Source organism: Pangasianodon hypophthalmus, chromosome 23 (assembly GCF_027358585.1).
Source record: "Pangasianodon hypophthalmus isolate fPanHyp1 chromosome 23, fPanHyp1.pri, whole genome shotgun sequence".
NCBI classification, from domain to species: Eukaryota; Metazoa; Chordata; class Actinopteri; order Siluriformes; family Pangasiidae; genus Pangasianodon; species Pangasianodon hypophthalmus.
Window position 1 is genome coordinate 16,108,315 of NC_069732.1, and position 18,290 is coordinate 16,126,604.

Below are 18,290 nucleotides of genomic sequence, written 5' to 3' on the forward strand. Positions count from 1 at the left end.
TGCCCCTGTGCACAAAGCGAGCTCCATGAAGACATGGTGTGTGAAGGTTGGAGTGGAAGAACTCGAGTGTCCTGCACAGAGCCCTGACCTCAACCCCACTGAACACCTTTGGGATGAACTGGAACACCGACTGCACCCCAGACCTCCTCACCCAACATCAGCGCCTGATCTCACTAATGCTCTTGTAGCTGAATGAACACAAATCCCCACAGTCACGCTCCAACATCTAGTGGAAAGCCTTCCCAGAAGAGTGGAGCTTATTATAATGGCAAAGGGGGGACTAAAACTATATTAATCCTCATGGATTTGGAATGTCTGTGATGGTCAGGTGTCCACATACTTCTGACCATATAACGTAGCTAAATTCATCTACCTTATTAATCAAAAATAAAATGCCCAAATCCCAAACAATTCAAAAGTAGGCCAATTCAGCTGCAGTTTTTACAGACCTGGCAACCTGGTTTCAGTGAACGACATAATGACCAACACTTGATACTGACTGAATTACTATAGTTCTCCATGAGTGCTGTGTATACCTGCTGCTGCTTTCAACTTTTTTTTTTTTTAACATACCTTAACGAAGAAGAATTCCTCTTATTTGAGAAATGTGACTAATGGACGTGAACATTTTGCAGGAGGCTGCCTCTGAAGGTGGAATCAGAAGAGGATTTCCTGAAGATGTGCCGCGCTAAGGAGAAAGAGCTGGAAGCCCTGCCGTGTCTCTATGCCACCGTGGAGCCCGACTCATGGAGCGGAGTGGAGGATCTCCTCAGGCTTATTAAGGACAAGATCCTAGAGGAGCAGAAGAAAACAGTGTGGGTGGAGCAAGACCTGCTGTAGGTCATCTGACCTCGAGAACAGAAAGACAGCCACAGACACAGACACAGACAGTGTAGGCTACACTGATCTCTGAAACTCCGTCATAGCTGGAATGTATACTCAAACCACTGCAATGCAAAGAGGAAGTGATGCAGAGGTATGTGGTTCCTGTGCAGTGAAAAAGAAAATGTGCCTAAGGAAAGATGGGCTTTTCTGACAACAGTCCCAGCTAGAGGTGGAAGCGTTCTCATTTAAAGCCTTTTTATATCGTTCCTTCTCCAAATGTGCTGCTGTGGTCAATAAAACATTATTTTGTTCACGTTCTATGTGTAATACCGAATAAGGCACAGCCCATTGCATTTTGTTGGATTCCATCCACAATTTTTTCCCCTTTGCAAATGCTTGCTGCAGTTCTCATTTATCATCCTGAGTGACCACAAACAAGATGAATGTTGATAATTCTAAACCGAATTTGATGCCCTTATCATTGCATTGCTTAAATGATGGACCAGAGCTCTGATTTATTTCACTCCATCTTCGTGTTGTCAGTATATTTATTTTATAGCCAACATGCAGTGCATTATTTAAAAGAAAGGCTGTGTTGTTTCTTCCGCTGTAGTGTGTACAGATGATGTGTGGGTGGATGACTTCTCTTTGCTTGTTATAGGTTCGAAGCATAGGTGTGTATGCTGTATAGTGAAGAGTGCATTCAAAAAAGCGAAACCATGCAGCATTAAGTTTGACTGAACAATTGTGTGACTGAACAATTTGAATATCATGAGAAGATGTTTCTTCTAGAGCTAAAACTTTTAGAACACTTCCACAAGTCACTTGCAAAAAAAGGGAACTGTCACCAAGAAGTTCTTTGCCTATTTGCCTCTGAAGGCCAAATGTTCTTTCTGCTGTGTAAATAAGGGGTGTTGCGCCAACCCTCAAGGTTGACATGTAATCCTGTGATAACTATCATATCATTACAAACTTGTGCATAATTGCAATTGTGTTGCTAACTATTTTGTTGTTGGCAAGACACTACAGGTAGTCACGTCAATCGTAGATAAATCTGTAACATGTCTTCTCTTAAACTGTAGCAATAAAAATATCAGGACTCATCTGAAAAGTTAAAACTTAGTAAGTTTGAAGAAGGCTTAACCTCCTCCTACTTGGTACAATCACGTCATATCATACATACGGGAAAAGCTTGTTTTGTGGAATATATGTCAGTTTGTGTCATTGTGATATACACCAATCAGCCATAACATTAAAACCACTGACAGGTGAAGTGAATAACACGGATTATCTCGTTACAATGGCACCTATCAAGGGGTGGTATATGTTAGGCAGCGAGTGAACAGTAAGTTCTCAAAGTTTATGTGTCTGAAGCAGGAAAAATGGGCAAGGGTAAGGATCTGAGCGACTCTGACAAGGGCCAAATTGTGATGGCTAGACGACTGGGTCAGAGCATCTCCAAAACAGCAGGTCTTGTGGGGTGTTCCCCGGTATGCAGTGGTTAGTACCTACCAAAAGTGTTCCAAGGAAGGACAACCAGGAAACCAACGACAGGGTCATGGGTGCCCAGGGCTCATTGATGGTCATGGGGAGCGAAGGCTAGCCTGTCTGGTCCGATCCCACAGAAGAGCTACTGTAGTACAAATTGCTGAAAAAAGTTAATGCTGGCTCTGATAGAAAGGTGTCAGAACACACAGTGCAATGCAGCTTGCTGCGTATGGGGCTGCGTAGCTGCAGACCGGTCAGAGAGCCCACGCTGACCCCTGTCCATTGCCGAAAGCACCTACAAATGGGCACGTGAGCATCAGAACTGGACCATGGAGCAATGGAAGAAGGTGGTCTGGTCTGATAAATCACGTTTTCTTTTACATCATGTGCAAGGCCGGGTGCGTGTGTGTCGCTTACCTGGAGAAGCAGTGGCACCAGGATGCACTATGGGAAGAAGGCAGTGTGATGCTCTGGGCAATGCTCTGCTGAGAAACCTTGGGTCCTGGCATTCATGTGGATGTTACTTTGACAGGTACCATCTACCTAAACATTGTTACAGACCAAGTACACCACTTCATGGCAACGGTATACCCTAACGGCAGTGGCCTCTTTCAGCAGGATAATGCGCCCTGCCACACTGCAAAAATTGTTCAGGAATGTTTTGAAGAACATGACAAAGGGTTCAAGGTGTTGACTTGGCCTCCAAATTCCCCAGATCTTGATGGGGAAACAAGACAAACAAGTCCGACCTTGGAGGCCCCACCTCGCAACATACAAGACTTGAAGGATCTGCTGCTAACGTCTTGGTGCCAGATACCACAGCACACCTTCAGAGGTCTTCTGGAGTCCATGCCTCGATGGGTCAGAGCTGTTTCGGCGGCACAAGGAGGACCTACACAATACTAGGCAGGTGGTTTTAATGTTATGGCTGATTGGTGCACATCTTAATTTCCTTTATAAACCTTATACACCCCACTAACTCGAGTGCATTTTTAAAGCCGTTTTTGTCAAAATCAGATGTTGTATAGCTAATCTCTGTAATCTCTGATTTTATATGACCTGCAATGAAGAAATTTTACGGCTTCATTGCTTTCCCTAATTAGAAGTATATTAGAAAGGGACTTCCCCAAAATGCTGATTGTTGTTGGATTTATGTTAGATTTTATACTGAAAATGGCATTTTATTTTCTTGATTAAATAATAAAGAAATGATTTTCCAAGTCTTCCTCTTGAGAGCGTCTTCATAGTGAAATAAATATTTAAATATTTAAATTTAACAACATCAAAAGGCTAGATTTCTGTTTTATCAAGTATGCAAATGTATGCATATTTAATCATGCAACACCTAATTTGCATAAATAAATGTACTTTTTTATTTCCTATACAAAAAATACTTGGAAGCAATCAGCTGGCAAAGGTTGATTGTGATATCTATTGTTTTTTTGTTTTGTTTTTTGAATCACCTGTAGTGTCTTGCCTTAAATGAATGTATATGTCTGTGTTTGAACTATATTTATTACAAGTACAGTCAAAAAGATCAGAATTTATTAATATAGTAGAGACTGATTGTATAAACCTTAGCTAAAGCGTATATGTCTGTAAGATAAGATACACACAAATGTACTTTATATCAGATATAACTGTATTTTCTGTTTTACATTAAACATGTTTTGAAAGAACAGCCCTATTTCCTGTAATGCCACTATAGCTGTTGCTTTCTGAACAGGTCTAGTGCTTGTTTCAGCCTGTTTTCGGCCAACTCTTCTGAAGCTTTCCCAACTTGCACTTTCACTGAGCTGTAAATGTACTGAAATAGTACACTTTAAAAAAAAAAAAAAAAAAAAAAAAAAAAAGACAAGAAATCCTAAACAGAGCATGTCACGAGTTGAGCAGTGGAAATTTCAGTTGGTTGGTGGCTGCGATTGACAGGTCGGAGCCGCCTGTGGTGGCGGTGGTTCCTCTCAGAGCAGCGTCACTGAAGACGAAAGCTCTTACGGTAAATTCGAGTTTCCACTGCGACTGGAAATATCAGTCTGCAAAGCTCCTGGATCTCCTTATTTACCAAAACACATAGGCACACACTTGAGACTTGTCATCTTTTCTCCTGGTTTTACACTGAAAATGATTCATGAGTGTGTTGGAGTGTTCTGGTTCGCTGGTGCCTTGTAATGTGAACCTGAGAGAGAAAGTAAACAAATCATCCTGCGTTGCTTAATGACTTTTTCTTGTTTTTTGCATAGTGGAAAGTCCTGTTTACTCGCTGGTAAATAGACAGCATGATTATGTGCCGTTGCTCTGATCAAACCATACAAGGGAAGGAGGACAGCAGAGGTGTGAATATCGAGCTTGCACAACTGCACACATGCTAAGACTTTCTGAGGGTAGCTGCATGAACTACAAACTATTAACATTGTGGGTTTAGTATTTGCAAGTTTTGGGCAAGATGTAAAATACTGGATTTAGTTTACTTTGGAATGTCACAAAATCCATCCAGTTTGAGACTTTAACCCATACTCGACAGAATTTATAGACTTTCTCTATCTTTTTCATTGTGTTATTTTTCATCTTAGATTTACATAAATTATAATAATAATGTTTCCTTTATGTAGCACTTTTCACTGGACACCATTCTGGGAAAAGAAACACAACGACATGGAATAGTGAACAAACCAACAAATCTCATTTTGTGTTTATTTCATATTCTCAAACGGACATGTAAATGATCGTGTAATCCAGTTTTGTTTTAAACTGCCACATAAGTGTGAGGTCAGAGTCAAACTGTGCATGCACACACACGCTTTCAGGGTGTAGTGAGAATCAGAATAGTGTTATGATTATTACTCACTGAAATACAGTGGCTTGCATAAGTATTGAACCCCCCACTCCCCCACCCCCCCTTTTGAACTTCTCCACATTTTGCCTGGAAATAAAATAGTCACAGAATAGTCCATAATATTGGAATGGGAGAAAGAAATCTCTTCATTTTGCAAAATTATTAAAAAATAAGATACATAAACCTAAATTAGTTCTGATTAGTTCCGTTACTATCAGAAGTCCCCTGTGTGCAATTAAAGTGTCACGTAATCTCCATATATATATATATTGAGAGGCAACTGGGAGTTTGTCAGAGAACATACCTAAACAAACAACATCAGGAAGACCAAGGAGCTATCAAAACAAGTCCGGGACAAAGTTCTGGAAAAGTATCAATCAAGGTTTTGGTGATTAAAATAATGTGCCAAACCTTGAACATCCCATGGAACATCATAGAAGTCATTATTAGTATGATTCTGAGAGAGGAAAAGGCTGAAAAGTCAGTGACCAGGAAGTCAGAGAAGCAACCTTTCTAAAAGAGATGGACTTCATTTGATAGAAAGTAGTATATAAAAATTGTCCTGCTGCCTTTTTTCTTTTTTTTTCTTTTTTTTTTTTACAGCCAGCTGCCACAGGAAGCAGAGCACACATCACTGGGGTGTTGCTTTGGCAGATGGCTCACCAGACTGTTAAGTGCGGCCGTCAGTCAAATCTGCAAGGAATGTAGGGGCTGATATGTCGTCATAAACACTCCATCAGAGTGAGCGTGTGTTTATGTGTGAGTGTATGTGACAGACATCAGGATTTCTGCATCAGACTCGCACTCGCCATCTGTGCCTCCACTGCAACGCCCGTGATGTTTCCGAGCAACCCTCCTGTTACACCCACAACTCAGAGCCGACTCATCTGGAGTGTCCTGCTTTCACTAAATCGGGGGTTAATGTGTGTTTTTCATGCTCACATGTGAAGCGCAGTGTCCCTTGTTACTGTCTATGATGAAACATTTTCTAGATCATTGCTTTGATTAGAAAAGTGGAACTTTTTTTTTGTACAGCAGCTGTATCTTTAGAACGTCACATGCTCAGTGAAGTGAAGGCACCGAACGCACAGGCTTCATTTTCGTCTTGCGTATGTCTCCCAGTCTGCTCTGTCTGATAAAAGAGTCATTAAACACGCATGCGTCTTGACTTCTCATGGAGTTTTTCAGTCGTACAGAAGATGGTAATGAATAGCAATGCCGTTGTTTGGTTTGGTTCTTCAGAGCGTAGTTTTCTCCTTGTTTCAACCTGCTTTGTGTTTGTCAGCTGCTCTCTTTGCTCTCTTTCTCAAAAGAGCACAAAAGAGCACTTGTCCTGATACTGGCATGATCACAGCCAAGCAGAACAAGTCACGTTTTGATGGATTTTATTAACAGATAAAACCTAAAACATGCTAAAGCACCATCTCCATCCATCTCTAACACTAATTTGATGTTCACAGGGCAGGTTTTTGTTTGAAATCCCAGTATTCCAGGATGTAAATGTGACAGGGATTTAATTATTTACTTGCTTTCATGTTAGTACAAAGTAATTGGATGTTTTAACAGGAATTTGTGATTTCAGCTATGGTCCAGGGAGACTACATGCCTGCTGGGTTTTGTTCATTTCTATTAATTAGGTTGGACAACACATTGAATAGTATACTGATGTTTTAATTATTATTACTATTATTATTTAATGTTCCTTTTTCTGAACCCTTGCCAAAGAAACCTCATGTTATTTGGGTCTGTAAGTAAGTAGGATAGCTAATAATAATCAAACCTACGTCCTAAAAAACCATCACTGATCTCCCATAATACATTTTTATATTAGACGCTTATATTAGATATTATTTTTTATTAGATGCTTCATATTTAATTCTATTAATGCTACACTTTTAAGGCAGAACAGTTAATAAACATTAAGTAGTTTAATTTAGATTAGTTTTGTTTAGATTATTAAGTAGTTTTAATATTATCTAAACAAGATAAAATCATTGTTTATTCTGTATCTAAAAAAAGCGAATTAAATAATATAGTTCTACTGAGCATAAAATGTCACGAGCCTAATGTATACCACTGTGTTGTTGTACTGTAAGGAGTCTCAGGGATTATCATTAGCTCTCGCTTTAGACACAGAACTAAAACAAGACAAAACAGAAGAACATTCTGACGAACGAAGTCCACTTTCACACTTGTGACCTTTTCATACTTGTTCTTCCCGGCACTTGTCTCTGGTTGTTTGATAGAAACTTGGCCAGCTCTGCGCTTGGATCATATTCTACCTCATTTGTTGCTTAGGATAAATGCCAAATTCATGTACGTATAAATTGTACACATGCAAATGCACTGTCTAGCACCGCACATTATGGTGGCAAGGCCCCTGGACACGAAATGACAAACTGATCAGAAGCCTGCGAGGCTGTGAGGCTTCAGACTTGAATGAGTTGTTTGGAAACAAAACATTATCCTCTCCTCAGTTCTCCAATCTCTTATCAGCGTAAAGAGATTGCACGCATTGTTCCAATTGCTGTTCATCCAGCTTTCATTCAGCCCTCTCTTCACAAGAGCAATTTTCCTTTCGACCAACAAGAAAAATGGCTGTTTGTGTTTTGGGGTTTTGATGTGGTGTTCAAAATGTGTAATCATGGCAGCGCTGCTCTCTGGAAGCCTCTTCATGCTCTTTCTCGGCAGCGTGTGCTGATTTCTTCCTTCTCCCCAAAAAACCTAGGCCAATTAACCTCCTCCTTGAAAATCAACTTGAAAGCTTTTCCATTAAATGTTTCCCTTACACATATCAACTAAATAATGGCTAAGCTTTAAGACTTCGGTAATCACAAAGTGTTTGTTTTCCAGCAGAAAAAGCCACCTCATCATTTACTTCCTAGCCAGCTGCAGGGGGGAAAGTTATATTGTCTATATGCTAATGTGGATCTGAAAGATCTCTGTCACAGCTACGGGGTCAGCAGTACTGATCATCATACTTCCCTTATTCCCTTATTTATATATTTCTGCAGCTTTATTGGCTGATTTGTCTACCATGTGCTCAGGGAAGCACAATTTTGTTCAGTTGATAATAATTTGAATAATAATCGAATAAAAATAAGAGTTGATCATTTAACATGGATCATAATAATAATAATAATAATATGGACCTACTGAATATGGGTCATGCAATTTTTTTTTTAGGTTATTAAGTTATTATTTGTTGGTGTCTCACTCATAGTTTTCATCATCATTTCACATATGCACTTTCCTGCAGTTCATTTGAACAGATTTGAGTTTAATAACTAATCTCTTTTCAAAATAATGGATATGAGAAGCTGGATTTTGAACAGATGAACTCTAATCAAAGCACAGACAAACACTGCCCCCTACTGAAATAACTGTGTAATGTATAATTAGCATAGACTAACACTAATTTCACCCACTTGCTACATTTAATGCATAAATCTAAAATAAATAAATAAATAAATAAATAAATAAGATCAAAAATTGCCTGTTGTGTTGAGAATTTTTTTTTCAGAAATTAGTGTTGTAAAATAAAACACAGGATGCGTTAGTCCTGTACTAGCACATGACTGACTCTGGGGAAAGTTACTAACCACACAACACTGGCAATATCTGGATTTAGTGCAGCTTTGTGTGTGTGTGTGTGTGTGTGTGTATTATATCATTTTATTGCCTGATTAGATAACTGCATAAAGGTGCAGGTGTACAGGTGTTCCTAATAAAGTGGATGGCGAGTGTGTGTGAGTGTGTGTGTGTGTGTGTGTGTATATATATATATATATATATATATATATATATATATATATATATATATATATATATATATATATACACACACACATATCAGTGCAGACAGGTTAACACTATTGTAAAGCACTATTTAACACAAAATTGTTTAAAACTAACAGTTAAAAGTGTTGTTTTGAGGATCCAAAGTCAGTCAGAAGTGACCTGGACATACATACAGGGGGTGCAGTATATAATAATATATATTCAATATATTCAAATGCGACACATAACATGCAATTTATTATTTTAAATTAAAAAAAATTACATGGGTCTAATGTTCAAAGTTATTTCCTGTGCCAGGATAATGTTATAGCATGTGTGGCTACTTTAACATAGCCACCCCTCTCCAATGATTATTATAGAGTTAGAAAAATCAAATAGCAAACTAACTCATACCTACATTCAATGCTGATTTAATCAGGTAAATCTATTACACATGTGCGGTTTGTACATTTACTGAGTGTATCCCCTGTGTCTTCACGAACAAGGTAGGTGTGTCTAATAAAGTGGCCAGAATGTGATTAAAAATCCCAGCAAATCTGCTCCACCTGATACACTCACAGCACTTTAAGATAGCACTACCATGTTCGTCTCACTGCTGTACAGAGAATTATCCACCACCTAAATAATATCTGAGGAGCTCAGATCCAATGGAGGTCACTGTCTAGTAATGGATGGAGTAGAACAGTTGTAGGGGAGAGTGGGGTCAGTTGTCTCTCTCTTTTTTTTTTTAATAAGTAAAATATTCCTAAGCTCCATTGTTTTAACACATGATAAGTAAGTACTGTTGTCTGTTAGCTATTCATCCTAATGAAATATCATTTTTATGTTAATATCAGTGGATATGAGAGGTCAGTTGTATCACCTTGAATTAATTCAAGTCTTTGGGAGACATACGTTTATTTTCGCAAATAGATTTTTTTATGCAGTAAAGAGGACTTGTACAATGCGGTTGTACAATGCAAAATCTACAAGATGAAGCACTTTTTAGCTAAAACCTATAACACGGTGACCTTGTGGTACATAGGTCAATCACATGAATAACAGCTGAAATGTTCACGTATTTGTGTTTCCTAGAAAGGAAACCATTTTCAAGTAAGGGGAATCATTTTTGTGTTTTGTTAAACACAATATCTTAAATACTCATATTGGTAACACTGTTACAACTGACATGACGCTGTCAACCATTTTGAAATCTGACATGCAAGTCAACTACCTCCAAGTCAACTAGACAGTGCTCGAAACTAGCCTGTTTTGGTTTTATTTGCATACAAAATGAATACGTATTTCAAAATGTTCTCCAGATGACCACAATTACTTTCATACTTGTCATACCGAATTTTGACGCCAAACACTTCAGCGCATTCTTCAGATAAATCCTTCAGATTATAGCAGTCTCTTATTACTTGTCACACTGTATGAAATTATCCCAATAAAATTTGATAGCAGACTGTGTAATAACATTTGCTTTCCATGTCACATTATACGATAAACTTCCTCTAATGATAGACTTGTGATAAAAGAAAATTACTGAGTTCTGCTTATATCATAAATCAGCTTAATCCTGGCTCGTTCATAAAATGAGGTTGCTTAAACAGAAAAACGTTTAAAAAAAAAACGAAGAAGAGACGTTTGGAACCATTAGTGGCTAAGTTAAAAAAAAAGGCAAGCTGGAATACCCATTCTTCAGAGTGATCTTGATGTAATGAGGTTTTTTCCCCTGTCCATTAGCATGCGCTGTAGCTCCGCCCAGCTGTATGAGGGGCTGGGCATGTAGGCTAGTAATGTTACATTATCAGGATTTTGGGAGTAAGTCAGTATTTGATATGAAGGCTTGCTCAAACATAAACATTTGTAGATGTCCTGTGAGTTTTGTGTAATCCTACACAGTCCTCCTTTTAGTAGCAGCACATTCCTTCAAAAATTCCTGACACTGCCAGAACATCTTGAAAATCTTGCAACAGTAAGATTGGGCCAAATATCGTACAGTGTCCAATAGAGTCGGTTTAAGTTGCTGTTCTTTTGGAGACAGGCAAAGGAGGCTACTGAGCATGTGCAGAATGAATGTCAAGACTGTAGCTTGTTGATGACTAGAGCAACTGGCAGTGTTCCAACTGACGCCCTATTACAATGGACACCACTCTCCCCTTTATAGCAATATATGTGCTACAGGCTGTAAGCACACACCTATAAATTGCACCTTTATTGTAGGTTTAGCTAATAAAATCAAGATTATATCCACAATGAATGTAGTACCCTATATGGGCAAAAGTTTGTGGACACCTGACCATCACACCCATATATAGTTCTTCCACACACTGCTGCCACAAAGTTGGAAGTACAGAGTTGTCTAGAATGTCTTTGTATGGTGTAGCATTACAATTTCCCTTCACTGGAACTCAAACCTGTTCCAGCATGACAATGCCCCTGTCCATGAAGACATGGTGTGTGAAGGTTGGAGTAGAAGAACTCGAGTGTCCTGCACAGAGCCCTGACCTCAACCCCACTGAACACCTTTGGGATGAACTGGAACACCGACTGCACCCCAGACCTCCTCACCTACTGTAACATCAGCGCCTGATCTCACTAATGCTCTTGTAGCTGAATGAACACAAATCCCCACAGCCACGCTCCAAAATCTAGTGGAAAGCCTTCCCAGAAGAGTGGAGCTTATTATAACAGCAATAGAGAAGATTAAATCTGGAATGGGGTGTTCAACAGGCACATATGGGTGTGATGGTCAGGTGTTTACAAAAATATAGTGTAGAAGATAGATGTACCCAATATATATATATATATATGTGTGTGTGTGTGTGTGTGTGTGTGTGTGTGTGTGTGATAATGGTCATTGTTAAAAGTGCTATATAAAGAAAACTGAATTGAATGGTTTGGAATTGGGTTTGGACCAAACTCTTGCCTCCTAGTGGTGCTGCTCCTGAGCGCCCCCTACTGCGCATGCGTAGACATGACCCGGTCCCGTGAGAGAGAGAGAGAGAGAGAGAGGGAAGGAGGGTCGGAGCAGCTCAGAGAGAGTGCTGGAGAGTGGAGAGTCTCACACTCGGAGAACTTTACACAAGTTAGCTAACTGCTGAAATGCAGTGAAAAAGAAGAAGCTGTAAAAACACGGAGTGTGGAAGGCGTGCTGCTGATGACCTGGAAACCTTTTTGTTGAACCAGAACAGTTTCTGAAGAGGAAATTTTGTGACGCGTCAAACTTTTTGCGTCAGTATAAAAAGGGTATTTTTTTTTTTTTGTCTTGTGTGATGGTTCTCTCATGGGATGCGTCGCCTGTCTGTGCAGCTGATTTGTGTTGTGTTGTTATGAGCACGCAGACGCACACGCACACGCAGACGCACACGCACACGCAGACGCGGGAGTGAGTGCTGAGAGACAAATGCTTTGCGCTGCTTTACGGATGACAAGCCCGGTCTCTGTAACGCACGAGCGCTAAACAGGACCGGTCCGTGTTTTGTTTGGTTTTTGTTTGGTTTGGTTTTGTTTGGTTTTGTCTGGGGCTAAGTGGAAGGGATGGCTGGCGTGGTGCGCACCCTGAGCCGGTGTCTGCTCCCCGCTGAGGCCGGCCACGAGAGGAATAACGGGAAAGACGGAGCGCGCGAGCGGGACGCGACGCAGGCGCGCGAGGCCAAGCGGCGGAGTCGCGAGATCGATGCCATGCTGGCGCGCGAGAGACGCTCCGTGCGCCGCTTGGTCAAAATCCTGTTACTAGGCGCAGGAGAAAGCGGCAAGTCCACGTTTCTCAAACAGATGAGGATTATTCACGGACAAGAGTTTGACCAGAAAGCGCTGCTGGATTTTAGAGACACCATCTTTGAGAATGTTATTAAGGTACATTTTAAAAAAAAGTACTAAAACAATCAAACAAACAAACAAACAAACAAAAAACTACTAACTTACTTTCTCTCCTGGATTTGAATTCCTATCCTTTTCAGAAAAAAAGGTTCCTAAGGGGTTCTTTGGATGGTTCTAGCTTCTAAAGAAGTTTTGCATGGAACCCATTCAAAAACCTAGGGGTGTAACGATACGATTCGATTCGATTCAACTCGATTCACGATACTGGATTCAGGAGTCGATTCAATTCGATTCTCAGAATATTCTGAACAAAATTTGAATGAACAAAATTGGACTCCTGTTTTATTTCTGAATTGTAAACCATGCAAAACAATGTGCATTTTTGTTTGTATAAAACTATATATATATAATTATTTATAAAATGTACTACAGGTTCACATATCATAAAAATAAATAAATAAATGTATAAATTCTTACCAAAATTTTGATTGCGTAAATAAAGGGTCTGACCTGGGGACTTAGAAAACAATCGACTGAAACATAATGGGCTCTGTAGCAGAAATAGAGCTCCAAAGTCAGCTAAAATGCCCGATTTCTCTGACCTTTAGTGTTATTTGAAAGCTACTGAAGAGCTCTTTTTAACTGTTATGACGCGGTCATGTAACAGAATAAAGTATAATGCGCGTTTGTCGTTGCAATCCAGAGCTATCGGACTTCACAAGAATCCATGATGTGAATCACACATTTCCACGATGCACATCATCACATTTTTGCATCACGACGCATCGTGTTACGATGCATCGTTACACCCTGACAAAAATCCCTTTCTTCACATGGTTCTATGTAGAATTTTTAGGGTTCCCCTAGAAAGACAAACTGAAGAATCCTTTAGGGGGCTTGATGAAAGATTTTCTAAGTGTCTACCTCATTACTTGGCCAGTCTCTCTCCCAGTTCAAAACATTACAGCTTAATTGGCATGACTCTGTCAAGTTCTACATCAATATTGCAAAAGCATAAAAACCTATAACGGAGTGCTTTCCTTTCTAAGTACAAACTATTTAGAAGGCTAGAACACCCAACCATCCAAAAACCCCTGAGGAACCTCTTTTCAAAGAATGCATAACATAAGATAACAACAGTCTATGTCTATCTTTCTGTCTTTATCTACACCATGTCTCACATAGTTTACAAAACACTGTGCCAGTCTTGACAGCATCCTGGGTTTATCATGTCTGTGGGGCAACCTGTTGTTCTGTTTCAACTACTCAGAAAATCCTGCTGCTACAAGAGTCCTATGTTGTGAGGAAATTTGCTTTCTGATTGAGATTTCAATTTTCAGTAGCTCTTGGTAGAAAACTCATGCAATAAGCTGTGGAAGCTGTAAGTGTGTGAAAGGTTATGTCGTAATCATGCTAATTACTGTAAGTAATTCTTACTTTAAGGCACTATTACATCTTAATAGACTTTAATAGTGATTTGTATGTGCAGCTGTTTGCAGCAGTCAATAACTAATCCCCAGGATGTATGGGATACATGTGCAGTCTGATTTGAGCGAAGAGAGCTGATTATGGTGTGATGGGTCAGGTAGGTGTAGCCAGCTGTGTGATAGATTCAGTCTCCATGCACCATGTTAGTCAAAATAATGTTTGTTTTAGATGTCTACTGCTTCCATGAGCTGACTGACAGCAAAAGCCGTGGGATTGTTGCCAGGTCATTTCCCTGTAAGCGGGTTCTGCTCTGGTTGCTTTTGTGTATAACAATGGCTGTAATTCCGAGAAGTAAGTGTGTGTGTGTGTGTGTGTGTGTGTATGTGTGGAGGAGGAGGAGGAGAATGAGATCGAGAAGAATGAGAGGAATCCTTTGCCTTGTGTCATGTGATCTGAGTGATATACAGTTTTCCACATTAATTGGTTAAATGGCAAGGGGAAGAAGAAAGCTCATTACATGAGCAGAATAGTAGCTTCATGCCTTAAAGCTCCTTGGATTCATTTGGCATTCACTTCTCTCTGTCTCTCCCTCGCACAGCTGCCGTTCCCTTGTCATTTAGATCAACGTCTTTCGGGGTATGAGTCTCCTGGTCTGTCACTGGGAGTTGCAACAGATGTTCCTTCCCCGTCAGATGCAGTCGAGAGAACTGATCTGACATCCGTTTTAAGTTTATCGCCTCTCTACAGAAATTGAAATCTTCCCTATTTTTCAGTATTTTGATTCTTGGTGTCCTTTGTAACTTTGGAAAACATGTCCACATGAGGCAGCACTTCACAGGACCCGAAATAATAATGTCTGATGCAGCCTATGTTGTAATTCATCTTCTCATCCAGTGATCATGTGGTGTATGTTCTGGCTCCTGGCTCTTTCAGTGGGAAACTTTCCTTGGCTGCAATTTCACCTACATTTTGGTCAGAAAAGAGTGCTGCCAATTTGGAGGTTTGGCTGTGCAGATGGGTTTTACTTTATATGGAAGAGAGAGGAAAAGCTTTTTTTTTTTTCCGCAGGGATTGCATGTGGCCTTTCATGCTCCAGCTCTTGATTTCTTTATGTCTATTTTGTGACATGTCAACATGGTTTCAAATGTTTAAAAAGTCTGTCATACTAAAGATCAGTGACTTAAAGCTCTAGTGCGTAGGATTTTTTTTTGTTAAAACCGAGCATTAAATCATGCTTATTGAGTCAGGGGAGAAAATACTTTATGATGTGATGCTCCTGAGCTGCCGTGAGTTGCCCTGACAGTGTTGTGATAGGAATTCACGTCAGGTGTGTCGGATTGGATTTGACAGGCCACGCATCATACTCCAGCACAGATAAGTCACATGTCATCAAGCCCCTTCATGCGCTAAAAAAAGTGTGACTAAACAGTCATTGGCAGGAGTTGCAGCTAATGAGGAGAGAGAGTGTGTAAACAAAGCAAAAGGGCGTGAGAGAGTGTATATGATATTATACTATAAGACCAACAAGGATTCAGGACTGGTGGGTTTTTACCTTTTTTCTTGCTGAACAGTTAAATCACCTATCTGTTCTCGATTTGATGGGAAGCTACTGAACGACAGATGATAGTAGGGCTGCACAATATATCAAAATTATCGAAATATCACAAATGTAAATATCGCTATATGCATATCGCAAGGGCTTGCGATAACTGAATGATTTTAGTACTTTTAATACTTTTAAGTTTTAGCGTGACACAGATAGCAGTGAATGCTTTCTTTTCCTCAAAAGAACATAAAACATGTATGTTGGTTATGTCAGTTTTTAAATATATAAATATATATAAATATAATTTAAATTGATTTTACACACTTATAGCATCAGAAATGAACAGGCATTGTAGTTTTATTTTCTACACTATATTTTAGCTAGCTTGAGTTAACAGGAAAGCCCTTACATTCAACCATTTTTCCGTCAACCAGTGCTTATATTTTAGCTAGCTAGTTAACGTGAGATGGCTAGTTCATTCTGTAGGTTATATGTTGTTTATGATTCATCAGAATGAGCACAGGTACACTGTACAGGTTGACTATACACGGGCATCTCATCAGAAAATCTGTCTACTGCTCATTATTAAAATAAGTATTCTGAAAATAGTTAGGGATTAGCATTATTCAAATGATCATGCAAACGAGTCCCCACTGTCTTTTCTTTATAGTAGAGATGCATCGATAACGATACTGGTATTGTGTATCGGTATACTGCGTACTCATTTACTCATTCTCATACTAAAGATGCTCAGTTTCCAGCTAATGTTATAAAGAACAAGGCTCGAACAAGCCAAGTGCAAGAACATGGATGTGTGCTTTTCATGCGCACTATGCAATCTGGGGAAACCCAAACAGAACTAAATTAAAAACAAAACTGTTCCATGACGTCTCTGATTGATTAACACTAGTCCTAATTTCAGTATCAGTAGCATGTATTAAAGACATATACTAGTCCTCAATCTGAAACAAATGGTATTGGTGGATTCCTATTTTATAGTAAGTCATTTTAGCATTTTTGGGCAAAACAAATCTGTGCCTTTGACTTAGTTGCTGTCAAACTGTCAATCTCACATCGCAGCGCTGGTCAGTTCAGGGTGTCTGAAACGGACCACTCATATAACAAACGATTATCCCAGCAATCGTTTAGAATGAGGAGAGCTAAAAGCATGACTCTGTTGGACCGAGGCTGATTGTGATCAGATCCTCCTGCCAGCCCCTTGTAGAGGATGCGGGGAGCAGAGCGCTGAAACTGAGCTCTCTTTGTGGACGAGACCCTGGGAGACAGTCCTGTTGCCTCTCAGATGCAGGAAGTGCTGAAGTCAACCCGGTTTATTTCCAGCACGGGGCGATAGGTGAGCGATGATAGCACAGTACATTATTATGAAATGGGGAGTCAGATATAAAGAAAGGTGCTTTTGTTTGGTGTCCAGTCCTGATTCCCATGCACTGCATGTTCTTTGTCTTGTCCTTGCCCTTACATTCTTTATTCTTAGATATCTCAGGCAGCTCAAGAAGGGGGATTTTTACTCTAAATGTCATGCCGATGTATTTCATATAACTTGATGTAGTCTTCATTTCTTTGCTTCTCTAACTCACAGCCAGTTTTTGCTGAGACCACCATTTCAGTAGTCATGAATATTAAAAGGTATTGTCTAATATACAGTAACATTTAGTAGCTGACACACATACATTCAGACTCAAATATGTCTAACTTGTACATTAAAAGGTAATGCAAGCCTATGACAAGCCTAATCATTTTGTAACCCTGATACTGTTCCAAGCCTGAGCAGGTATACACTGATTCATAATTTAATGACGTGAAACTTTGGGCTACATCAAATATTTGCAGCCTCGCTGGCTCATGTGTGTTCTCAATGTTTTCTAGACGGAAACAAGGAGTATAAGAAGTTGGGAAAACTAAGTTCACACTGGTTATGGAGATACGGGGTACAAATGAAATGATTTGTTTTCATTTTTCAGCAGGATTGGCACATTACTCTAGGCTTTTTTCACTCTTTTAGAGTTTGCTAGCTAATGTTAACTTCCTGTGGTCCCAAATTGTATATTACTGTACTGAATACTTAGCCATCAAAATAGATCTCTGTTTGTTAGTTCCTATAGTGAAGTACTGTTTAGAATGGTGATATACAGCCTTGCGAACTGTATAGTGTTGCTTGCACTGTATATTGATTGCAGCCACGGGACAGTCAAAGTGAGCATGCAAATTCATCTCTTTTGTCACTTCTAGACTGAACAATAGAACAACAGTTTTTTTTTTTCTTTTTTTTTTTTCAAAACATTAACCCGTATGGCTTCTGTAGCAGATCCTTTGTTGAAGTTCATCCAATCACATGCATATATGTAAACTATTTAGCTGAAGGCAGCTCATCGGACCAAAGACTAGCTTCAGGGAGAGAAACATTAATTCAGAAAGGAGGGAGTTTTCAGAGATTCTTTGTTTTATTTACCCCCTCTGGTCTGATTATTGAACTGACAACTTGGCTCGTTCAAAGAAAAGTCAATGATGAAAACAGAACATTTAAAGACGACTAGACAGAGA

General features: G+C 39.5%; 2 protein-coding genes across 4 annotated transcripts in view; both read left to right on the plus strand.

Annotated features, from left to right (window-relative positions):
* Positions 1–3,992, plus strand: part of card11 (caspase recruitment domain family, member 11) — a 35,981-nt gene extending 31,989 nt beyond the window's left edge. For all 3 annotated transcript variants that reach the window (XM_026929953.3, XM_026929954.3, XM_026929955.3), the window contains one exon: positions 636–3,992. In XM_026929953.3, the coding sequence (XP_026785754.1) occupies positions 636–840 (205 nt within the window). In that variant the 3' untranslated portion in view covers positions 841–3,992. The remainder of the gene's footprint in view (positions 1–635) is intronic.
* Positions 3,993–11,946: 7,954 nt separating this feature from the next.
* Positions 11,947–18,290, plus strand: part of gna12a (guanine nucleotide binding protein (G protein) alpha 12a) — a 38,975-nt gene continuing 32,631 nt past the window's right edge. The window contains exon 1 of the mRNA XM_026929726.3: positions 11,947–12,790. Within this exon, the coding sequence (XP_026785527.1) occupies positions 12,473–12,790 (318 nt within the window). The 5' untranslated portion in view covers positions 11,947–12,472. The remainder of the gene's footprint in view (positions 12,791–18,290) is intronic.